This window comes from Cheilinus undulatus, linkage group 2 (assembly GCF_018320785.1).
Source record: "Cheilinus undulatus linkage group 2, ASM1832078v1, whole genome shotgun sequence".
NCBI classification, from domain to species: Eukaryota; Metazoa; Chordata; class Actinopteri; order Labriformes; family Labridae; genus Cheilinus; species Cheilinus undulatus.
In genome coordinates, this window is record NC_054866.1 from 379,729 (window position 1) to 406,147 (window position 26,419).

Genomic DNA, 26,419 nt, shown 5'->3' on the forward strand with positions numbered 1-26,419 from the left:
TATGAGCTCAATAGTCAAAATCATCAGTTTCAAAGGTGAAAATATGACTTGAAATTTGAAATTGTGACCCTAAAAAGTCAAAATCTTAGGTTGAAGTCGTAATTTCTTTTCCCACATTCCTGACATTTTTATCCAGTTATATTTACTCTTGACTTTTACACATTTATGACTTAACAGGAAATTTATATCATCAAGGCTGAATTTACATTTTTAAACTGGAGTAAATCTGCAGACCTCATACCAGTTGGCCAGTTATAAAAATATGATCTGACCCGTGCGGGCTGGGTAAAACTGTACCCTAGGCCGGGTTTGACACCCCTGGAATAAATGATGACTTAAAGCTCAGCAGTAAAATGTCAAACTCTTAACAGAAGTGAGAAGTTTCAACATGAAGATCTTTATTAAAGCTCAGTTTCCATTGTACAAATGTCATCATTGATGAAACTGCATGCAGTGGCTTGGTTTGAGGCACGTTACTAAAGGAGAATGAGCATTGTTGAAAAAACTGAAAAAAAAAAAAACAGACAATAAATTGCATAACTTAATTGTATTGATATTGTAATTAACTACAAAATCAGATGTCCAATGTTCTCAAGCTGTTTGTAATGTAGACATACTGTGTAACAGAAAATTCCCACTTAGAAAAAGGCAGAACTCAGGAAGAAGAGCAGTTAAGACAAGTTAGGAAAACCGTGTTCCATTAGGAGTACTTTGCCACTAAAGATTAAGGATTGAACAGAGGATGAGAGGCACAAAAACAAATCCTGGAGGCATGAGAACCACCACGTCTGAGTGAAATGTGTCTACTTCAGGAGTAATTCATGTTTTCAAACTCAGTTAAACCTGAGCGCTGTATTCACTGAGATCTAAATGACAGACTGAAGACGAGGGATATGAAGTGCTGAAGGTTTTAACAGTGTAGGACAGAAAAATATGCTTTCTTAGACACAGTGAACTTATGTAAAAGATGGCAACAGACTTTTATCTTAACCTGACACAGTGACACATTTATAAGGTGAAGTTCTCCATGAATTCTATGCTGATAAAGCACCAATGCTTAAAAAGTGGAAACAAGTTTAAATGTGCAAAAAATGTGCCCTTGTACAACAAATGGGCAGCCAAATGATGATTAATGACAACAGCAACTTACACAATGTAGTTATAAACTCTACTGTACTTATAATTCATTAATAGCTAGTCCCCTTGCCATGTTTATTCTTCATAAAAAGCATACATATTGCAGCATGAGGAGAAAAAGTGTTGAATCCTCCTTTCTTGGGTCGCCCCGAAGGAATAAACAATAGCAATCGAACAGGCACATACAAAGTTACCCATCATATTGGCCTCCTGCACAGCTGCACACTAGTCCTCATACTGAAGCTAATCTTGGCTTGAAGGATGCCCACGGATGCCTCAGCAACAAGCCAAGAGCTCTCGTCAACAAATGTAGCTTGGAGAAGATCGTCAAAGGAGCCCACAACATTATGTTTCACCACGGCATTTTCTACTTTTGGCAAAAAGAAAAAAGCTTAAAATTGATTGGTCACAAGGGCCGTCTGTCCAGTTTTACCTTAAACAGACGACCTTCTTCATAGCACAGTTTAGAGGCAGAAAGTGGAAATGAACAAACAGGTTGAGAAAACTCTACGATGGTGAGAGACACGTCAGACAAGTTAGAAAACATCTGCTGAAGACTTCCAGTCTCCTGTCACTATTCTTTCTTAACACTACTGTTTGTTTGTTTTCACGTTCAGCTCATCCCATAACGCAATCTGAGGCACAACACTGAAGTCCAAGTTCTGAACTTTCACAGCTTCTCGCCACTTGTCTTAAAGGTTGACTTTACAAAAGGAAGCAGCAATATACTATTTCATTTAAGAGGAAAACACTGTCGTACATGGATCAAAAAATGACAATATATTATCAATAACCAACATTGATCAATCCCTATCGCCAAAACATTAAGACCAGGGAGGAGTTGTGGGGAGAGCAGAGTAGAGGCCCCTCTGCTTGTATGCCCATCACAGTACAGTCTGCCTTCCATGGGAATGTTAGAGAGAGGGGAGGAGGAACAGGAGAAGAGAGGAGGAGCAGGGTGAGGATAGAAGGAAGGAGGACTGAAGGGAAAGGAGTTCACCAGCCCTCTCTGTTATCTGCTGAGTGTGTTTGTGCATTGTGTGTGAGTGTGTCCTATCGGTACGATTTAATAAAGGGTTTCATTCCCACTCGGTGGTGCCGGGTGGCTTGGAGGTCAGATCATACATGACTCTGGAAATGCCCGGGATCTTCTTGATCTCGTTTACCATCTTCAGAACCACCTGGAAAACAAAAGGCTGAATGAATACACCTGGAGAGGACTGTCAATGTCCTCCTAATGACAACAATGCTTCAATAAATCTTGGAAGACTAAATTCAAAGCTGGACTATAAATTTACCTCCTCTGGGATATGGTTGCCCGGCATGGCTGGGATGCCAGTCATGAAATCGCTGGTGATGAAGGTGCGGATCACCACAGAGCGCCGGCAGGATGGCTGCTTCTGCAGTGGGTCACGGTCAAAGTGCAGGGGCGTCAGGATGACAGGCATCTGACTGATCTTGCCAGAATAACCTGGAAAAAAAGGAAAAACATTAGGGCCATAGCCACACTCTCAACCTCAGACTCTGAGCACTTCTCCCCACCCCTTACAGCTGCTCACAGGGCTTGAAATCCACAGCTGCCAACTAGCCAAATACGAGCAGACTTCAGCCATGCCAGATACCAGACTGACTCAAGTAGCCACTTTGGCTGGTGGAATATATCAGTGTCACAGCCTTTGTCTCACTCTGACCATGTTTGTCTATTAGCACCAGTATTTATCATGTAGATCACTGTTACAATCAGGCTGATCTGCATATACAAGGGTCAAATTTCCCCCAAAACATCTGCAAAGTCCCTCTGATCATTGGCGCATCTTTACCCAGCAGCAACGGCTCTCATGCTGCAGAACAGACACACAAAAACTCAACACTCAGGAACACACCTACACTTATAAACGCACACTAACGTGTTGACAGTGTAGGCTTATGGCTTTATCTGTTGAGGGCAAACATTTAGGCATGATGGATGATAAGAACTAGCCTGAACTTTCTCCTCCTGCTTTAAATCTTCCCTCTGTCCATAGAGGATCAGCACATCAGCACTTGTGTGATCATGCGATCTAGCTGTGTGTGTCTGTTGCTCATGCAAACCAGGGCTTAGAGCTATGTTAAGATATTGTTTGATTAATAATTCTTTAATATTATATGTTTATGGAGAGACAAATAAATGTTAAAACCTCTGCATATACGTGCATCCATAACAATACAAGCAAAATAGGGCTGAAACGATTCCTCGAATTATCCAGGTGATTCGATCCAAAAAATTCCTCGAGGCAAACTATCCTCCTCGAGGCTTCACTTAAATCAGTCATGTATCCATATACGTCCATGTTGTAAGCCTGGACATGGCACCGTGTTTTGCACAGCGTGCTGTGTTTCGCACAGACGGCTATTTTTTTGGGGAACAATGCACTTGATTAAAGATAAATGCAACTGGTTATTCACATGTCCACATTTGTGGTCATGTATCGTATAAATCCTATCTATATCAATGTTCTTATTTCATATATCGGCCGATATATCAGTTATCAGCTTTTTTTAGCCCCCAATATTGGGCATCAGCCCCAAAATTCTCATATCGGATGGGCACTTGTTTACGTGCTGCCTGCATGACTCTCTGGTGTACGACAGTGCTCAGTTTGTGTCTGCAGACTTCAGGGAATTTCAAAAACTTCTCTGATTGACCCGACAGTTTCACAGAACACAGTCAGGCTTCACGATTCAAGTCCTGCTTTGGTGCTTTCCCTCTCTCTCCTTCTCTCTCTCTTCCACGTGCACGTTATACATTTAATTATGATTTAAAATTCAGTGCGCTGACGTCTTGATTCCAGTGTATTTTTCCAAAAGTTTCAGCATCCCGAATGACTTGATAGGACTTACATTGACAATGAATTGACACCAATTAAATAGAAACTCGCTGTTGCCACAGACAGTGATATTTTCATCATCATACAGTCAGGATTCAACAGGTCATAGAACAGCTTTATCCTTTTAAATGTGCACTCCATGTCAGTTGATATCCTTAAAATGTCAGCTTATTATGGTAGATAAACAAAAATGTACAAAAATTAAAAGTGAATCCCTTTTAAAAAAAATCAACCATATTCCTGTAATCTAAAGGTTGACCTTTCAGACATCATCAGACCTCTGTGTGAATGATGGAGCTTTATTCTCGCTATAATGTGAAATATTACAACCATGCATAAAGTAGAGGATGTTAAAATGATAAAGTGTCCCTTTAATGACAAATTGGAAAATAAAAATAAACTACGATAGAAGAAATAAAGTGTTAGCACCCAAAATCTCCTGGGAGAGGATCCTAAAAACCCAAATATGGCATAAACTAATGTCATTATTTAACTTCCTTTCCTTGTAACTTTAAGAAATGTAAACTGTCATCAGAACTTCATTGACTAAAAAATAATAAAATATATTTAGAGAACCTGTTAATACTAATTTTTAATATAGAAGTGGTACATTTAAGGAACCCAGCTTCTTTTCTCATTTGTCTTGTACTGCTTCTCTTGAAAAAAGCAAAAGTGATTGATTTAAAAAATGCACTATTTCTTATTAGAGTACTTGATTACAAAAAGGATCTATTTCTGCAGCCCTAATGCAAAATAAAACAGAAATGAATCGTTTGGCATGCATTTATTTGCAGGGACTCAGCAGCTGGTCCTGGAAGGATGGCAAAGGTAGAGGGAGAATGTTCTGGAGTGGCCAAGTCAAATCTCCGACTTCAATCAAACAGAGAATTTGTGGCTTGACATGAAAAGGGCTGTTCACGCCTTATCCCTGTATGACCTGACAGAGCTTGAGCTGTTTAGCAAAAAAGAGTGGAGTAAAGTTGCGAGTCCAAAGGAGTGAATACTTTTTATAGGAGCCCTACATGCATGTTTGCAGAGGCATAAATCGAAAACCTAATACAACATGCTGAGCTTTGTAAGAAAGGTAAACCGCGCTGCAGAAGGTTTTCCTCTTCAGACAGACCTGGGTTTACTTCCTGTTAGCATATGACGAAGTTGTACAAACTCAGAATGAATCCTTCTAAATCTTCTGTTAAATTTCAACACGCCAGGATTAACTCTAAGTACTATGAATCACTTACCAGACTCTCTGAGGATAGAATGAGCTACAAAGTCAGCCTGTCTGAGCGTGCTCAGAACTCCTGTGGTCAGGAAGGTCGGGGTGATGTCTGTTGGCGGTTCTTTAACATGGGATCCAAAGACATACACAACTCTGAAAAAACAGACATGAATCAATAAATGAGTGAGTGTGTGTTCATAAGCAGTCTGTTTCTGAGAGCACAGGTCAGTGACGTACCTGTTGATGCTATGGCACATGCGAGGGATGAGTCTGGCCAAGAACATTAGAGACTCCCAATGTGGAGATTCTTTACTCGTGACACCACACACGTAACTGTAGGACCGGCAATCACCCTAACAGCACAGAGAGAAAGATTTTTATTTAAAGGGAAAAACAAACATGGTTACTACAACGTCACTGTCGGCTAAAATCAACAACAGGATATAAACACTTGAAAACAAACAAATCACTTTATATGCACTTCTCTAATCTCTCCTAACACTGGTGTTGTTGTTATTAAAGAAGTCTTTACATTTTCAACGGGAATAAACTCCAACAGCAGAAAAGCTGCCCCGTGTTTGTCCACAGTCTCCTGTCTGCCCACCAATCTGAGGTTTAGGGTTAAATTTAAAACTCTGGATTTAAACAGGAAGTTACAAGCAACAGAAAACACAGACACAGACTGTCACTGTCTGACTGCCCCGAGTGGGTGAGAAAAGAAGTCAGACCATTATTCAGTCGCTCATCCCGAACACAGACACTCTGATCACCCAGTCTAACTTTCTCTACAGAAAACACTGTTAGTAGGAGATGAATATATTAGAGCTGAAAAACTGACATAATGAAAAAATTCCTTCTTTGGCTGGAGAGAGTCGGTGAGTAAGAAACTGAGGGCTTTGTGTGGGTGGGTGTGTCTCATGGTTAACCTCTAAATTACAGTGGAAATACAACAAGACAAACAGAAAAGAAGGACGTTGTGTTTCCAGCTTCCCTTCTTTCTGGACATTTATGTGCTGTAGTATGAAGATCTGAGTTCTCCAGAGAAATAAACAGCCAGTAGCTCCAAACTAAATAAATCTGCATTGTCTAAACAACCTCTAAAACTGTGTACTAACACCATTTTCACTACTTCCTTACTACAGTTAGACATCTGGGCTTCAATGCACTGGAAGAAGTCATCAATAACCTTGATCCTTTTTATAAGCATGTGTTTAATGCAGCTAAATCAGGGTCTAAGCAGAAAATCTAACATCTGATTTAATACTTTTAAAGACCCTGCAGACACCCTTTAAATGTCTGTAATGCTATATAAGAGCACTGAAAAGTAAGAGTCAGTAATTTGCACTAATAAAAGATAAATTACATTTAAACAGCATTATCACAGAGGTAGTGCTTTTTCCAAATGAGGGTTCCTCCTCTTTTCTAGTCCAGTGTTAATTTTGTCAACTAAAACTATGACTAGAAATGTTCGTCAACAGCCTTCTTTTCCAAAAACAGATCTGTGACGACTAAAACGGACAAAAATTGAGTTTAGTTTTCATCAAGATGACTAAAACTAGACTAAAATGTAATGTAGTTTTTGTTGGACATTCATAATCTGTGATATTTCTCCACTGTGGGTAGATCTGTCAAAAACATTGCAGCTGAACTTTTTCTGCCTCTCAGCTGTAGAAAGCAGAGACCCAGGTTTGGCAGAGTGCAGAGAATACACTACCATGATTTAGTACCAGACTTAGGCAAGAAAATAAATGCTTGGACTAAAAATAAAGACAAAAATGTGAGGACATTTTGTGGACTAAAACTATTAAGGATAGAAATGACCAAAATGTGACTAAAACTAAAATGCATTTCAGTTAAAGACTAAAACTAAGACTAAAATTAAAAATAGCTCTCAGAATAAACACTGCTCTAGACATATTTTTCCAGGCTTCAAGGACATTTCCAGTGGCAGTGTAGTTGTTATGGTGCACCATTCCCATATACAAATATGTTCCCTTCAGTGGCCGTCAATGGATATAAGCACAAACTTTTAATGCTTGCAATCGGTGAGGATTTTGATAGAATAATATAAAAATAGCTACAGGTGTATAGCTCTTAGTTTGAGGAATTTAAATTTTAGTATTACGGTGATAGTTTGGGCTTTTTAAAACAAAACAAATGCTTCCAAATACTCTCTTTAAAAAATAAAAAATAAAAACCAGGCCATGTAAAACTTGTCTTGCACCAGCCCTAATCAAAATAACATAAGTAATGATGCTAACAACAAATGTTCTTTCATAACGCCTCTTATGCATCACAGTTTCTCTGCCTATGAGCACCCTCATGGTGACTCAGCTCTTCTGACAGAGTCACTGACATCTGTTTAAGTAGGCTGGTTCTAAAATTTACCTCCTGTTTCTTTTATGAATCTGAAATAAAGCTCATACATAATCAGGTCTATTACTAGTATTAATAGTAGAAATGCTAGTAGCCTACTGTGAGCATAGGTGCCTCTGCTATCCCCTGTAGAGAGTGATGTCAGATTACTCACATGCCAGCGTGTGGAACAACCAGCAACCGCTGGATTTAAATAACGGATTAACTAGCCTGATTACCTGGACGCCAACAGTTTTGATGGGCAGCAGGAAGGCATTTAGTGAATGAAGGCTGGTGATCTGCATGAGCTTCTCTTCCTCCTCGTCTGATATGCATGACTTGACTCTCTGCAGCAGGGCATGAGGCTGGAAAGCAAACACAAAGACACTTCTCCTTTAGTTTCTTTATGTTGCTAAAGTAAAAAAAATGTGCATCTTATCTACTGAGTTATGAGCAGCTACCAAGCCTTTAACAGGAAAACAATCCAAGTTCCACTGTCTGTATGCTGGCAGTGAGAAAATATTTTATCTAGGGTCACTTGTAAACACTTCTCTTGATTTGGTCTTTTTTTGTCTGTAAAAAAAAATCTGTATCAAAAAGCTGCAAAAGCCTTTCTAATAATAACCTAGCTTTGCTGTAATGTGGACAAAACACCAGCAGAGGCTGCACATTTATGGCTCCATCATCAACCTGGGATTCTTAGAATCTGCTCTGACTAATCTCATTTCCAGGACAGAAATGAACAGGGAAGTATCACACTGGTCGTTGGGGGTTCATGCAGGTTAGCGTGTCAAATCATCAGTAGCTGGTTTGTGGAAGTTGCAAGCAGATTAATGTTAAATAAAAAATTCATAAATGGAAATCTACTTTTAAAAGCTATAAACTCCCAACAAACAGGCCCGTTTTTTCAAAGTGGAATATTTTGTTGGATGAAATCATGGACAGAATTTTTGAAATGATGATGTAGTCCTATCTTGTTCTTGATTAAGGTTTCTCATTGAAAACTTCAGCCAGATAAACACTCCTGTCTGCTTCATCAGCTGTCTAAGTAAGCAGGACAGACCACGTTATATGTGCTAATGCATGAGAATTTTAAGGTTGTAGGAGCTACATTTACCAGTGAAAAAATATTGTTTCTTAGCAGGTATCTATTTTCAAACAAGACTGAGCTACTAAGACATTTTTGTGTTTATATGTGCAGGGAAATTACACTGCCACATTACGAACAAAGGGGAGTTAGTGTTGAATCCATAGAGCCAAATGTTAAACATTACATGATGATTCAAATATAGAAAAACAGTTCATGTGCAGTACTGTCGATCTTGTACAGACAGATTTATTGTGCATCAACTTCAGAAATGAATCTTTGGTCTGAACAGGACTTCAGTCTTACTTTGTAGGCCTGGATCAGCATATTATCTCTGATTGTTGATGTCTTAAGCTGAGGTCAGACAACACCTTTAAAAATTATCATAGTCATATCAGCAGTTACAGGTTATTGGGACTGAAATTTCATCATTTTATTCCATGTGCACGAAAAAGACTGAGACCCCTCATGACACAAGAGCCGTGTTTCCATCAGGGGTTTCGGTTTGATTCAGTACGGTTTGGGATGGTAAACCCCAAAACAGTTAGCGTTTCCACAGACACCCGTGCCCTAATTTGGTGGGCGGGCTGTAAAGGCATGAATGAGAAGTCCCATGCAGCGCGAGTCTGCTGGTCCAGCCACAGAGTTATAGAAAGGATGAGTGACAGTAATCAGTAGAGAATAAGCAGTAAACAGCTTTATTTCAGCTGAAAGTGCTTTGAAAAATAACTACATCTTAATGATGTTAACCACTGTCAGTACAGATCCTCAGCTGATGGAATACGTGTACAGACACGTTCAGAGTCATAACGATATGTCAATATGTAGATATGTCTAGTCCATAACAGTTTATACAACAAAATATGAAAGTTTAGAGCTGTACTGTGAGAATTCACCACAGTAAAAATAAAGTAAAAGTTCAGCTGGTGTTAAAATCAAGCTAGATTAAGTCAGAAATCCTTGCTGATCTCGTTTTAAAATAGACTGCAGCGAAGACTATACTTTCAGGGATCATTTCTTTAGTTGTTGGCTTGAGAAATGTGTTTGTAAAGACTTTGGTGGAAGCGCAGATGGTCGGGTGGTTTGGGGCGCTACCCGTGTACACAGGCGGCCCGGGTTCGAATCCGGCCTGTGGCCCTTAGCCCCATGTCTCCCCCCACTCTCTTCCCTGTTTCCAAGTCTATCCACTGTCCTTCCTCTATCAAATAAAGGCATGAAAGGGCCCAAAAATAAATCTTTAAAAAAAAAAAAATAGACTGCAGCCTGAAGTTTTTACAAGCACGTCCAAAACCACAGAGCGATGTTTTCACAGGTTACCTTACATAAGAAGTAGATTAAGAACTAGTAACAGTACAGAGAATCAGCTGTTCTAGGGCTTCGTATTCACAAAACTTTAATTTAGCATTAATTAAGTTTCACATCCTTCTCAGATAGATCAGGCTGATGTGAGCCTTCAGGCTCTGCTTTGTGTTCTTAAAATCAGGTCCAGATAAATGTCAGGAAACTTGATTTGTGGCCAGATACCAATATCCAAAGACTAGGAAATAGTTTGGATCTCCGTTGTGTCCAAATATCCAAGATTTACGCAGACATTAGTCTGTTTTTCTCCCATTTTCGCCCATTCCTCACAGAGCAGACTTCCATGTCTTGCAGCCCCAAGCCAAGCAGCTGAGCAGCTGAGAGGTGTGTTGATGTGACGTCAGTACAACCCCCTATTGCTGTGTGTGTAGCTCCACCTCTTTGGTACGGATAGGTAAGACTGGTACCCCTATGGAAGGGTGCCGAAAAGTGGGACAGTACGGGCTGGTTTTTTGGGACCCTTTCCAACTTTTACTCAAAACGCAACAAAAATATGTGTGCTGTTCTGCACCAAACTGAGCCGGACCGCTTGGTGGATCCACCTAAAAGTCTTGCACATTCAATTTTTTTCTGACTCCCACAATATGTTCCATCACATTAGTGAAATTTACCACAGAGCTCTCTACGTATGCAAAAGCGAGTATCAACAAGCCAAATGGCAAACAGACAGAAGAATAATGAAGTTAGCGCTGAAAGACGGAACTATGAGACAGGAAAAGTTTGTCCAGTTCTGGCAATAACGTCCCCGCCTTTATTGTGTCATCACAGAATGACCACCATTGACTGAAAAAAGAGAAATGTTGGTGAGAAATGCGTGGAGAGTAACAGTTGTTAGTATTAGCATCAAGCTAGTGTATCACTCATCATGACATTTAGAGATAATGTAGTCCAGAAAATATAGTACGTTTGTTTACAGTCTTCTTTCAGACTGTCGTCTAGCTCAGCCTTCTCTTCCAGCGCCACTGTGTTGGTTGTGATGATTGGTCTAATGATAATATATCTAAGGGATGTTACAGCAAAGATCTAAGGCTCTGTGATCTCTTAATCCAGTGATACTCAACCCGTGGCTCATGAGCTGCATGTGGCTCTTTAATGACCAGTTGCAGCTCTTTTAAGGCTTACTTGAAAAAAAAAAAACCTGTAACTAAAAACATTTATGAGGGTTAACACTGTCATCAGTAAAGATTCATGTTAAGTCACATCAATAAATCTGCTTCCCACACAAAGAAGACAGGCTTTAACTTCCAAATTTAAATGATTATTTTAAATCCATATATCATTACTGTCGGATGCGCTCGACGGAGGAGCGTGTAAGAGAAGAGCGCACACACTCAGACAGATGCACCTTTTCCATTTTGCACACATGGACTATCAAGGAGTTTATTTAATCTATTAAAAATCTTGTAGCCAGTAGGCTCTCTCACTGACCTCAACATCATAGATTAATGAAAGCGCGTTGGTCTCCATGCTGACAGCACTGGGAGGCTGCTGCAGCCTGCAGGTGTCTCAGTACACAGGTCAGCATGCAGAGGCCTTTGCACAGAGAGCCTGTTTCATGTTGTTCTAATCACGTCTGCACACCTATGCCGAAATTATTGTCTGTCTCTCTCTCTCTCTCTCTCTAACCTCACTTTAACACCGTAGTTTCCATGATATCAGACATGGAAATCTAATAGATAAAGGCAAACGTTTGTGGCCTACTCACAGGTCATAACAGAGACAGAATTAAAAAGTTGTTCTCCATCTCTCCAACTTGTCTTGGCACTATGATGCATGAGCATGTGCTGTATGAAGCTCTCTGTCAGGATGGATTCAGCGGGATTTTAAAGGAGTGACAGACAACAAAAAAGTCCAGCGCAACCTCTGGTTTGAGGTCTGCTGTCTTATGTTCAAACTGAAGCTTCCCATTTCCTCATTTTAACTTTTTCTCCAGCCACATCCTGCCGATGCTCTCTCACACCCAGATCTTATGACAATTACGCCAATGCGCGTCATCAACGAGCATAACTCACACGGATCACATGTGGAGATAACGTAATATCTAATATCTTGTGAAAGTTGTCCAAGCGGTGTTTTATTTGATCTTAAATGCACTAATGATCATAAATATCGTCAAAAGAGCAAAAATATAAAACCAAAGCTCAAGAATGAGGCAGAGTGAAATGATGTGTCTGGAGAGCTGCAGGTGTGAGGCAGGGCTAGTTTTAGTCATTTGGAGGCCCAGGGAAAAGACCAAAATGAGGCCCCTCCCCCTTTAACTAAAGGATTAATAATGAGTGGAAAAAATTAGAAAGGATCTCTGTTATGTTAATAAAGCCACAGAACTCCAGTAAATGTCCCAGGGTGAGATATAAATACCTGAATACCCAACCATCATTCATCATTTTCTTTGAAAAGCCTCTCAGAGCTCAAACTCAGCTCATTCTAATATCTAAAAAAATCTCTTGGCCAGGTGAAACTTTCATAACGCTGGTGTTGGGCCAAAGACTGGTATCTCCAAAATGATCACTTTTCAGGGAATGAAAAGTTTATGATTTATAAAATGATTTAAATATGATTTATAAAAAAATTAAAATCATGAAAAATTGAGATACAAGGTTTTAACCTGATGTCAGTGATAAATAAAATAAACATATGCTCATTATCAGTGACATATTGGTTCTTCTGACTCTACACAGACATTTGCAACCCATTTAACCTCATAGTTATCCACCAATCCACTGTTTTATTTCATTTCAACTACAGATTAACTGATATATTATCTACCTTACATTTCGGGTTTGGATTGTGGCTCTAGCTAAAATTTTTTCTTGACAATGTGGCTCTTTGGTAGAATAAGGTTTAGTACCACTGTCTTAATCTAACTCAGTCACCATCATAACAGACAGGACTTTGTATTGACTGACCTCAGCTTTTGGAGGGAGTTTACAGGAAGCAGAGACTCCAGCAGACTTACTCCAGCAATGCTTCACCAGTGACATGTGAATTATTTTTCTGGTTTAAGGAGTAAACACATTTAGATTTTGGAGGTAAAGCAGTAAGAGGCTTTCATAGTCAGTCTTTTCCCATCATTAGTCCTGAGTCACTTGACTTTTTTGATAAAGTTCTGACCTTTTTGACACTTGCTGAGAAATCCGTGACAATTTTGAGAATGTTGTTTGTTTCGGCGAAGTCTTTACAGATGTAGGGCTCCTCTGCACAAATCACCCTGATGGACAAACCAGGACCTGAAGGCAAAGAAAAGGAAAAAGCTCATTTACACATGAATGAATGGAATATTATTTCTAATGGGCATCTGTGTGTGGACTTGCCTGGAAAAGGGTGTCTGGAGACGATCTCCTCCGGCAGGCCCAGCTCTCGGCCCAGCGCTCTGACCTCATCTTTATGGAAGTCTTTCAAAGGTTCAATTACTTTTCCCTGGAGGATCACAAAGCAGTGGGATCAGCTTTGAACAGTGAAGGAATGAGGAATGAACTTAAGTGTTGCATCATTATGCATTTATATAAAAGAGTCTAGCAAGAACAACACACATTAAATAATCTGTGAGCATTAAACGGAAAATGAGAAGGATTTAAGGATGTGATACTTAAGAAACACTAAACACAACCCTCTAAGTATGAAGGGCAATGGAGGATTTCTTAAATTCAAATGTGATGCTGTTCACGTATGCTGCTCTTTAAGAATGGAAAAATTGAATTCAAGATTATCAGAGGTTTTTTCTACCCCAGTGGATGGTTGTGACTCATCTCTGCTCTAATCTGTGGTGGAATTTTTTTTTTTTTTTGCAATAATGCTGCTTTTGTGTGTTTTTAAGTCATATAAATCACAAATACGACAGCCATACTGTGACACAGTATAAATATATCAGAGAACTAAATGAAGTGACTATGCATGTGGGTGTACGCTTGTGTGTTGTACCTCATCTCGGAGTTTGCGGATGAGTTCTGTGTCATTGTGGTGTGTTTTGATGACCTCTGCCTTGCCACTGGCAATGTGAGAGGCACTCTCAATGAGATCCGGTCGCAAGGTACCCTGGGCCAGGAAGACCTCCTCTGGCTTCAGATTCATCTCTCCTATAACTTCATTAGCCACCTGTGTAACCACACACCTCATTTAGACAAATGCAACACTGGAAAACCAAAGCAAAACTTAAGTTTTACAGCAAAAGCGTGCAAAGGTGAAGTATTCAAACCAACTGACTATGAGGTACACTTTTATGAATTGCATGGTAGGTGGGCAGCGTCTTCGCGTTGAATATAAATTAAAAAAGCCAAAATTTCTATAAGATTTTTAAAAGGCTGTACTAACTTTGACAAATGTATCTCCAATGATTTTCCTCTTCTCTTCTGGGTTTGTGGTCATATTCAAAGTCTTGCTGATGCGTTTTCGTGGTGTCCTGTCTTCCTCAGAGATGGGAAGGGTTGTTGTTCCGTTGTAAAAGGTATGAGCCGCATTTACCACTAAATACAGCAACAATTAAGAGGAGAAATATGTCAGAAAGAAGACAAGATTTGTGTCAGTATTTTCATAGTATTCTCAGAGGTGCTGAGAATAATCTTCCCACAATGCTTTGGAATGCAGAATTCTGCATCAACACAGAGTCAAACCTTAAACAGCATAAACTAACATTGCTTTCATATTACCCCCATAGCTGGATCTGTTGTTAAAGGGGACATATTTCATCCTTTTAAGACAAGTTTAGTTTGATCTCAGAGGTCCCCAAAACATGTCTGTGAAGTTTGTTTTTGAAAAAAACATTCAGGTATTGAATTTTTGTATGTCTAAAACTCCCGCTCAGAACGAGCTGTTTCTGTGTCTGTGGCTTTAAATTTACTGATCAGTTACTGAGCTGTCTGACTCCGCCCCTGACCACGCCCCTCTCAGGGAATGGATGTGTCTTAATGGATGTGGCTCTCCTGATTCTCCTCCCAACTGAGAGGAGGATCAGGAAAGAAGGGGCGGAACTTTCTTCCAAGGTGGGGGGCAACCAAACCTGGGGGCGGGGCTAACTCCCCTCATGGCATCATGAGGAGAAAATCTGAGAACAGCTTGTTTCAGCACACATTTTCTGAAAGGTGGAGAAAGAAAGGGGGGTAAGAAAGTATTTTTCTGGTACTTGGGGTGGGGGATTGTGGACAGGCCAGGGGAACATATTTATGTTAGAAAAGCCTGAAAGTCATTTTTGCAAAATATATGTCCCCTTTAATATTCAAATAATACCCAGTGGCTCCTTAAAACAGGGGTGATTGTGATGCTTTTCAGTGGTTTTCTATTTCAAAAGGTGCAGCTTTTCCTGTATTTTGGGTAGCACACGTTAGAAGTGATGCTTTCTGCTGACAGAAACGATACAGAGATATTTACAAATTTATTTTAGCCAATACTGATTTTGATACCAACTAATAAATCTAGGTCAGACCTAAAACCTCAGTCCTCAGAACACACTTTAAAATTTGAGGAATAAAGATAAACAAACCTCAGCTGGTAAAGGTCTGTTTGTCCTGAATGAAACTCCACAAAGTTGTGCATACAGCTGATACATTTGTTGTAAATATCAAGTGAAATGTCCGAATCTGCCAACACAGGTAGCTAACTTTTATAAGCTAACATCTGCAGATACCAATATTACAGCTATACCATTATGCATCCCTATTTTTGAGTCAATGTATAAAAATCCTTTTACTGACACAGGAGGCTGTCTGTCACATTTCACCCCAGATTTAAAATCCTAACAGGGTGATGTGAAGTTCATTTCTGTAACTAAATAAGAGATGCATGAGAGCGAAGGAAAGAAGAGAGATGCAGATGATAAATCTGCTTAATTTCAATATTTATTGACATCTTTCATTGAGAATCTATGAAAACTTATTCACTAAAAAACCAGATAAAACCTAACGAAATCTTTTTTTTTTTTTTTTAATGAAGCCTATTTATTTTAGTGTAACCTTTTTCAGAAGCCTTCCGTTTATAGTTGAGGATGAAACCTGTTTTGATGAATCATGATGCATTGAGAACATTAAGCCATCATGTCTGATAATCATAATCAAATTAAACTGTGAGGCCAGTGAAGATGCACAGCTCTAATAATCATTATGATGACTCAACATGTTAAATTCAAATAAATGTTGACTTATTACAGTAACTATTTCTCTCTGAACTCACCTTTGAGCTTGATGCCCAGCTTGGTGAGAGCCTCCTCCACACTCTGACTCTCTCTCTTCCTCATGAAGCCGTTGTCGATATGAACTGCTATCACCTGGTCCTGGTTCAGGGCTTTGTTGAGGAGAGCTGTGCAAACTGTTGAGTCTACTCCACCACTCAGCAACACCTAAAGGAATAATTAGAAACAGTCGTAAATGTTGAGCCAGACAGTTTAGTAGTGGTGGCATCACACACTTCAACTCCAGCTCTAACCCCTAAAACCCACAGCAGCCGTGTACGCCATGACTGAAACTGATGGATGCTCTGGCTGTGTCTGACTTCCTGTTTGGACAGACTGTCCCATACATTCCTTGAGTGGATACATTTCATATTCATCTGAGAAACCTCCCAAAGAGAGCATTTAGGAAGGTCAGGACTTTTCAAAAAAATCCTCTGAAGTTGGTTAGACAAAAGTTCTGTCTGTCACATTCATGACAACTCTGTAACAAACTGACAGGTGAATGCCGCCGTAGTTTATGAACAGTGGATTATGGTGTGGATAAAACATGCCGAGACCAGTGGAAGAAGCTATAACTGTGATAAAATAGACACTTTTATACAGCTGCACATGACTGCAGCTACTGTATACATTAGCTTACAGTGTAACTCAACCTACTCGTAATGATCGCAAACTCATGACAAGGCAGGTCGGGAGAAGAGCGATAGCATCTTTTCAGTCATGAAAAACTTTCAATGTGACTCTGTGCTCTTGTTTAATTAAAGAAATATGACCCAGTTCTAATAAAACTTCCCCTATACAAGAGCAAAATCTGAGATTAATCACTCCACCATCATATATACCAACTCACAGCACAAAAGCACTGCTCCCCTGTCAGTCTCACAAACTCAAGCTGAGGCAGGTCGGCAGAGGAGCAATGAGGAAACCAAGGCCGAAAACCAAAAACCGAAACACCGAAAGAAATTATTATGCCAATTATTAGCACCATTGCATTTATGGCTATGACTGCATACTAACCTCACTAAAATCAATTGCAATTGCAGAAATTATTATTAATGCTTCAAAGAATAAATCAATTACAAAATTACGTAAATATTTATTAAGCACTTCATTCCAACAATACACAATATAAAATAAAATAAAATACAAAATAAAATGTTTAACTTGACTGCACTCATGTATACATTAAATCAGTGGTTCTCAACCTTTTTTCAATCATTTTCCCCCTGTGAGGTTCTTTTTCAGCTAAGTACCCCCCGAGCAGCGCAAAGCTTTTTGGCCAAAAAGAAAGACATTAAAGAGTGCTGTGACAGCTGTCTGATTCATCAAACTTTGTCACTGATAAACACTTTCAAATTACAAATATTAGATTTTTTTTTTCATACATTTTAAATATTAAAAATGCATGACTAAAGTCATGGCACATCTTCTTATCTCTAAATGTGAGAATTCAAATTAATGTAGCTGTTGAAAACAGTGACTGGAAAGGCTTTAAACCCAGAAGTGTGCAAAACTCTGCTCGGCTGCAGTGGTCTCTCTGGAACAATTTGAAAATAAAAACATAGAGCTAGAGAGAACTAAAAACCTGTAAATAATAAACAAATTATAAAAAAGACTTCTCTTTTCTCAAACTGAAATCAGGAACTTAGTTATAGATCAGCATTTCTTCACAAAAAATAAATCATAAACCTTTTTATGAATGGAGTAATTTTGAATACAGTGATTGACAGACATGTTCCAGTGTGGATCAAACCATTCTGCTATGGGGGAGACTCGGGGGGTTTTAGGGTGATTAAATTTAAGAGCCTACAAAATATTAACTCCAGTTTATAAACTTAAGGTCCTTACACTCTATATGCAATTTTTTCATGCAAATTATTTACACAAAATATTTACATTTAGAACCCGTAGCGAATCAATGCAAGCTTCCTCACCTGCAACATCATTTCGCAGCGCGACATTGCTGTGGATATTTAAGTAGCGCATTTGCGCTCATATGGACAATGTGGGCTGCCTGTTGCCTGTCTCCCTCTCTACCAGGCTAAAAAAAGAGGCAAAAACACAAGAACTGATACAGACAGATATGAGGAGATATCAAACATCAGGTGGTGTTGGAGAGGAGGACGTTTTTGTTCCTCTGTCTACTTTAAAAATCGGCACCACCACCACCATGTGCGCTCGTTGGAGCGAAACTCACATAGCTGGAGCTGTTTCTAAACTAACGGGACTTTAGTGAAATATTTACCAACACAGTCTCTTCTGACCTCAGACAAACGACTTATAAAAGCTCCAGATCAACCAGCTAAATGACTCCTCTGAACAGTCTTGAACACAGACAGGTGAGCCAGTCTGTGCGCTGTGGAGAGAGTTAACTCCTCTCACCGCGAGCCTCAGCTGTGCGATATTATAACTCTTATTGATCATATTTGACATAAAATGAATGAAAAGTCAGTCCCTCCTCGTACAAACTTGGCTGGCACAGTGAATGAAACAGTGAAACAAAATGGCACTGACCTCCTGGCTGTGCGTAAAAGTGCCGCGTTACGCACGGAGTGAAGGACAGAGAGGGACAAACCTCCTTTCATCTTCCGCTTCAATGAATATCACTGTTAATCAGAGGACAGAGAAAAACACACCGCAGACGTTCGCAGCACGAATGTGGTTTTAGCATGTAATATACTCGTGTAGCTCCTGACGTGCAAAGAAAGGCGCTATTTTTCTTAAATAGTCTGCATGTATTTTAAAATCTCGCGTACCCCCTGGAGTGCCTTCACGTAGCGTGCCCCAATTTGAGAACCACTGATCCAAGCGTGTGCTGGCTCCAGTTTTTGCTTGCGTCATCACAACATGGTGTTTCGGCCTTGTTGTTTCGGTGATATAAGTCTTTCGGCTGAAAACTGAAAAATGCACTTTTGGGCCATTTTCGGCCAAAAATTTTCGGTGGCCAAATTTTTGGTGCATCCCTAGTAATAATGTGTGTTTCTACACTTCATACTGGTAAATGTGACACCTCCTTATAAGCCGCAGGCAGCTTTCTAGATGGAAAAAGGTATTAAAAGTGCAGCATTTACACCAGATTCTAGGGTATTACAGTATTTTAACTTGACATGATTTGTATTTTGTCAGACCTCACAAACTCAATCAAGACAGATGCAATAACTAATACTATATCTTTACACTTGAGCTAACTTAGACCTGGTTAACAGCGCACTCATAAGAAAAGCCTAGTTATCAAAGACAACTGCAGTATGAGCTAAGACACTTAGGTTACAGTAATCATCTGTTTCTCAGATTGTTGTTAAGGAACAGAAATTAAATGAATCTGCATGTATGTATTTCTTTCAGTGTAACTCCTTTGATTTGAGCCCATCTCCAACACTCATTTATCGCCTTTACACCCATGAGATGAGGCCCAGTTTGAAGTCGCTCTGGGAGTCGACTTCTTCTTTCCAGATAAAACAGGGTTTAATTTGAGAGTTTAATTGGTCCCTCTTAACTTCTTACAAATGCTGCTGCTGCCTGCACTTCCTGAGCAGCCACCAAACATCACATTCAGCACTATGAGCCTTGGACTTTTGGTCAGATTATCCCCAAAGTAGACTGAAGCATGCTGAAAAATCTCTGTTTCATATTTCCCCATTCAACGCCATCTCAATGACCTCAATCTGGTTTGGATAGCATCAGTCACAAACAATCATGAAGTGTTTTACAGACTCCACTCACCAGCACTTTAGATTTGTCTACTTTTTCTCTGATCTCATTGATGCAGGACAGTTGGCGGTTTTGTACGGTGAAGTTGCTTGTGCATCCAGCAATCTCAAAAAGAAAGGTGCGCAGCATCTCCATGCCTCTCTCTGTCAAGTCGACCTCAGGGTGAAACTGTGTCCCATACAGCTTCTTCTGTTCATTAGCAATTCCTAAGAACAAAAACACATCATAAACATGGTCACGCTTTAACTTCTGGAAAGCCTCTACACACAAAGAAAAATAAAAACTTCAGAACAGATCAAATAATAGATTTAACTGCCCTCCAAGAGGTTGTATAAGTATTAAATGTTTACCTTAGGCTGTAACAGATAATACCATAAACTATTTCTGTGTACTCAGTCTAACTTTAGGTTTTAAGAACTAGATTACAGCCCGTCCCATAATCTGCTCACCGGCAATGATATTCCCTGATTGGGCCACCACTTTAAAGCCATCAGCCACCTTATCAACACTGTCCCCATGGGTTAAAAGGACCAGCTCCTCCTTCTGAAGGCCTCTGAAAAAATAAAAGCACAGTTTGATGTTGAAGGAACATGGTTGTGTTCAAGAAAATCTTAGACCAAAGTTATGTGAAACAAACTTAAATCTAAGAAAAGGCCATGATAAACCTCTTGATGCTTGTGATTGACTTGAGCAACCCAATTACCTGAAGAGAGAGCAGGTGTTGTCCAGCCCTATGCTGAACACGCCATCTTCCCTGACACTCTTTTTATGGACCGTACCACCAAATACTTTATTCATCATCTGCCAAACAACAAAACACACAGCAGAGTTAACAGTTGGACACAGAGATTTTATTTTGGTGTCAGTAAAATATTTATCTGCTGTCTGATGCAGAGAGAAGGATGTTGATTTCTGGCTAGCATCAGGGCACCCTTAAAGAAGGCGATAATGACCCAGCTAGAATAAGAGAGCTGAAGAGCAATCTGGAGTGAGTTTTTCTTCTCGGAGTAAAAATGCTAATACTTTTCTTTTTTTAGATTTATTTTTTGGGTCTTTTGGGGCTTTTAGATAGAGGAGGACAGTGGATAGATTCAGAAACAGGGATGAAAGTGGGGAGAGACATGCAGCAAAAGACCACAGGCCAGATTCGAATCCAGGCCGTACATGGTGCGCGCCTTAAACTACTCGACCATCTGCCCACCTGCTAATACTTCTTAACTCACATGTTTTACTACAATCATGCAAGATATTAATATTCAGAACACAGTCGCAACTGTTCTGTTTATCAATATATCTAATATATATATATATATATATAAATCTTGTACTATACAACTATAACAACTTGGGTTGTGGTGAGATTTTATCCCACGAGAATAAAACATTACAAGATCAATCATTAAGGTGAAAATGTCTCAAAGGTTTACAGTCTACATAGATGGCCCAAAACAGGCTACCATGAAGCGGTCCAATTGAAGTGGTATGTGTCCCTCTACTGCTCCTGACAGTTTAAAGTGGTTTGTGTGGCAGCTAGTAAAGAAAAGGAGCACAGCTGATCCTCTGCAACCTGTCTGAATCGCCACTGACAACCCCCCTTTACCTGCAATTTCTACATAGGATGACTGCACCGCACTCTGAGGCGCAGCAGGTTTGCTCCAACTGAAGGAGAGTGACCTCACCCCCTGGGAGCAAGTCTAGAGCAGTGGTTAACTAAGTAGAAAGAATTTTGCCATAACGTGCTTTGTACGCTCCAAAACCAGAGAAATAGCCACTAATAAGCATTTCCTGTTAGCTGTCTGACATACATTGCTAAATGAACGAGATGTGTGTGTAAGATGAATCTAACACTGTCAGCCCACATTAAAAAACAGACCACTTATTTTACACAGAATTATCCTACAGTTTATTAAAAGTTTTTTTTGGACAAGCAGTGTTTGTAATGGTGATGATCTCTGATAGAGGATGAGAAATAGTTTGATTAAATTGATGCAGTTTTTTTTAAATTTCACTCTGATCTAGTCATGTTTTAAAAAAGTTTTACAAAAATAAATATGGTTCAGGCTTATCAGACTGCTTTGATTATAATTCATTTACTCTCGCTGGGATTGTAGCAATAGGAAGTGAAGTCATGAGGATGTGACACAATATTAACATGCATGAATATTTGATATGAAGTGGTGTTAGACGCATGTTTGGGTCATGGCTAGAGAAGACATTCACTGCAGAATACATTTTCAGTGAAATTCTATAAAAGAGGATTCATAGTTAAACCTTTTCAAAATTGAATTAAAGCAAAAATACTAGTCATATGGTCTGCTATCAAAGTAAAAATAGTGTGAAATCTTGTCTCATGGGCCCAAATCTCATCTTTACATCAACACAAGTCACTTTGTGATTCCCTGCACAGAATGCCAACTCTATATACCTCCTGTTTTAATTTTAAGGTTGTTTATGTGGCCTTTCCTTATTTTAATTCTACTGTACTTTTACTGACTTCTTTCTCTTGTGTTGTGTAGCTGCAATGCTAGAATTTCCTCTCTGTTGATTGATGAAGTATTATCTTATCTTAAATACTGCTAAAACATCATTAAAAAACACAGGTACAAATCTTTGCAATCACAGAACTCTACACAGAGGATATGTGCATGTGCATAAATACCTGCATCCCATAGCAAATCCCAAGAACAGGCTTTCCTATGGTGAATATAGCGGGGTCAAACCAGGGCGCATCTTCTGCGTACACAGAGGCTGGACCACCTGAAATGATGACTGCCCTAAAAAGAGGAAGAGTAAAGAAAAACATATTTAGTGTATGAAACCATACTAGATTGACCAGGGATGCAGAATATTGGAATATCTGTGCTGACATCCCACAAGCCAGTGCTTCCAAACACAATTTAGTTGATACCAATATAAACACAGCTTATATTCTAAGATTATTTTGGGGCCATTTTGCCTTTATTTGATGGGACAGCTGAAGAAATGAAGAGAGACAGGAAATATGGGGGGAGAGAATGGTAGAAGGCATGCACAAAACTTCTGCTGAACCAGGCATAGATCATGCAGCCAGTGCATTGAGGACTATAGCCCTGCTCATCCCACTGAGCAATTCCAACGCCCATACAAACCTTTATTTAATAGTAAAAACACCAAGAGTCTCTTGTGTCAGGAGGGGCTGAGCAGAGCTGAGAGAAGAGTGAAGAAGTAGACAGTCTGGTAGTTGTTTTACCTGTGGGCTTTATTCAAAAATGTTCAGAGCTGATGGTGGGCTCCCTTGAATGTGTAGCACCAAGGAAACCACCTATACCTGATGGTGAAGTTGTGCATTTTGGGTATATTTAAGGCTGATTTATTATATACACTCACTAGCCACTTTTTTAGGTAAACTTGTTCAACTGCTTGTTAACTCAAACAGCTAATCAGCCAATCACATAGCAGCAACTCAGTGCATTTAGGCATGTGGATGTGGTCAAGACTACTTGCTGAAGTTCAAACCGAGCATCAGAATGAGGAAGAAAGGGGATTTTAAAAGTGGCATGGTTTTGGGTGCCAGACGGGCTGGTCTGAGTATTTCAGAAACTGCTGATCTACTGGGATCTTAACACACAACCATCTCTAGGGTTTACAGATAATGGTCGACAAAGGGAAAATATCTGGTGAGCTGTGCAGACGAAAATGCCTTGTTGATATCAGAGGTCAGGGGAGAATGGGCATACTGGTAAGAGATTATAGAAAAGTAGCTTGAAGAACCACTTGTTACAACCAAGGTATGCAGAGTATCTTCGCTGAAGGCACAACACGTGAAACCTTGAAGTCGATGGACTACAGAAGCAGAAGACCAAGTCAGGTCCAACTACCACAGGCATCACACAGGCTCACCAAAACTGGACAACAGAAGAAAACATTGCCTGGTCTGATGACTTGATTTCATCTGCGATAGTCACATGGGAGGGGGGGTCCAAAATTGGAGTAAACAACATGAAAACATGGATCCATCCTGCCTTATATCAGCAGTTCAGGCTGGTGATGGTGGTGGTGTAATGATGTGAGGGATATTTTCTTGGCACACTGGCATCTCAGTCCTTTAGAGCACCTTTGGGATGTGGTGGAACGGGATTCACATCATGGATGTGCAACCAACAAATCTGCAGCAACAGCATGATGCTATCATGTCTCTGAGGAATGTTTCCAACACCTTGTTGAAACTATGCCAGCTAACCCAGTACTAGCAAGGTGTATCTAATAAAGTGGCCACTGAGGGTACATTGTAGCTTATACAGCTGATGCATAGTTAGAAATATCGGCAAACATTCTCATATCTGCCAACACTGATACATAAACTTTAAAGTTAATATCTGCTGATAACAATATCATGCTGATAATATCACACATCCTTAATAATGACAAAATTGTGAATTCATTTTATTTGGAAATCTGTCTCAAAAGCCTGTTATGCTCACCTGTAACCCTGTTCCCTGAGAGCGAAGGCTGGGGTCTCTAAAGGGAGGATCTCAGAGCGTACACACAGCTCTCGCACCCGTCGGTCAATCACCTTACCATACTGGGCCCCAGCATCCAGGATGGCCACCGCTCCCTCACATGACCCATTCTGCTCTGCGCTGTTGATCTCCAGCTGCAGAAATTAAAAAAAACACACGTTTACACTTTGAAGGTGTCTGCACAGTCCATGATAACACCTTTGCTGTTGCACACCTGTGTTTGCTACAACTGTCTCCAAAACTGTTGAAAAAAGTCGTCTTCCTGCTGTGTGTTGGTGCGGTTTGTTGATGGTTTGAGTGGGATGTGGTGTACTACTCCTAGACCAAACAGTGCTCCATCTCTGACCTCCCCGTGGAAAATGTGACTCAATAAGGCCACGGATAATTATGAACATGTGAGCTCCAATTCAGACAGTCACTTTAGAGAAACGTGCTGTAACCATTCAGCCCATCAGGAGAATCACATGAAACCCACAAGCTACTCAAAGGTTATTAGTGAGGAGCTTAGATCACTTTTAAAGGTTGCTCAAACAGGGTCTTCCGTTTCTCTCCAGAGCGATGTCACTACTCTGGATCTTTGTTCTAACATACAGACAGAAAGCTGCCAGTAAAACCTATTAAAATTGATTTTAAAGGTTTTAAGGACAGACATCAGATTGTCTCCCTAGTCAATAACACGACAAGAGACGCTCCAATGTGCTAAGTGGAGGAAACTCTTCACCACTTATGTTACTCATCTGTAAGCTATGGTTGTTTGCTAAAATGTGCTTAATAATGTCGTTTATAGCCGTTGCTAATCAAAGTAGCCATAGGAGTAATACCATAACACGTAAAATCCACGACAGTTTCCAGCAGACCGGTAACAGCAGCAGTAGTACAACTTGTCAGACCGGTACTAGCTTAGTGACGACGTTAGCAAAGCTGTCAGTTAGTAACAGTTAGTGACAGCAACGGCTAGAAACAGACGAGTTTGACATAAGCTCAAAGTCACTTTCCACAATGAGGGCAAGCCATCCTTACAAATATACTCTCGGCTGCCTGGAATGTGATTTCATATTCCAACTGAAGCTAGCTAACAAATCTCCCATGTAGCATGCTAGCTCACGCATAGTATAAACAGTATTTACCGTTAGCATGTTAGCATCACGTCCTGACTGGCTAAGTTAGCGTTGCTATGCTAAAACCCACGCGGTGCTTGGAGGCAAAGGCTGCTGGAGGGATCCTCCATAGGAAGGCAACCGAGTAAGGTGGCAAAATACATGGAAGGTTTCTTCTTAGCTAACATCGTGGAGATACTTAATCCGGCTTGTATCATTGATGATCAACATGTTAATGAAATACTGCAACAGGCATCACCAGCGTACTCCTCAGCGGTCCTGGTTGTAACGTTACATGCTCCCTAACTTTCCCCCTCTAAGGTATACACAGGCCGTAATTAACCAGGAGGGACTAAACCAGTAACCAGAGTCCCACTACAAAGTTAACCGGGCTATCCTGGACCGAAGGAGTGGGTAGTTAAGCTGCACTGACCTTGCTGTCTCCGTTGCACAGAGCCATGGAGGACTGCCGTGTTATGGAATGAGCTTTCCCCTACGCCTCAGCGTCCCAGGTCTACGAGAGAGAGGTGGGGGTAGAGAGAGAGCTGCTGGGTCGCTTCTGGCTCAGCGCGCCGACTACTGTTTGCAGATTGGGCTGTTGGTTTAGAGATGTGCTGTCACACTCTCTCCTCCACCCAATGAAGAATAACTTCCACCAGAGGAGCAGGCTAAATAAACGAGTATGTGTTCATGGGTGGAGCACAAAGTTCAGTCTGAAAGTGTGACACTGGTCCCAGTGGGGATGGGCTTAGAAAGCACAGGATAAGACTGAGGATGTTCAAATATCAGGGGTGGTACGTCACTTATTAGCCTACATTCATGGATGTCAGGGGTGGGCAGGTTACCAAGGGCCTCAAAGACTATTCTTACCGCCTGAGGGCCACATTGTTAAGAATTGCTGAGTATATAACAATTATAATAACCTATGAAT

At 40.2% G+C, this 26,419-nt stretch overlaps 1 protein-coding gene and 1 pseudogene across 1 annotated transcript; one reads left to right on the forward strand and one right to left on the reverse strand.

Moving 5' to 3' along the window:
* Nucleotides 1-377: 377 nt before the first annotated feature.
* Nucleotides 378-26,162, reverse strand: gmps (guanine monophosphate synthase). Its single transcript, XM_041807794.1, has 16 exons — nucleotides 25,922-26,162; nucleotides 24,353-24,525; nucleotides 22,552-22,666; nucleotides 20,596-20,693; nucleotides 20,342-20,445; nucleotides 19,905-20,098; nucleotides 16,184-16,349; nucleotides 14,333-14,484; nucleotides 13,943-14,116; nucleotides 13,336-13,441; nucleotides 13,136-13,251; nucleotides 7,818-7,943; nucleotides 5,461-5,576; nucleotides 5,246-5,376; nucleotides 2,436-2,608; nucleotides 378-2,318 (listed from the first exon to the last, which is right to left on the reverse strand). Exons 1-16 carry the CDS (start codon nucleotides 25,946-25,948, stop codon nucleotides 2,217-2,219), a joined length of 2,073 nt encoding a protein of 690 aa, XP_041663728.1. The 5' UTR covers nucleotides 25,949-26,162; the 3' UTR covers nucleotides 378-2,216.
* LOC121527445 lies at nucleotides 9,658-9,758 on the forward strand (annotated as a pseudogene).
* Nucleotides 26,163-26,419: the final 257 nt, after the last annotated feature.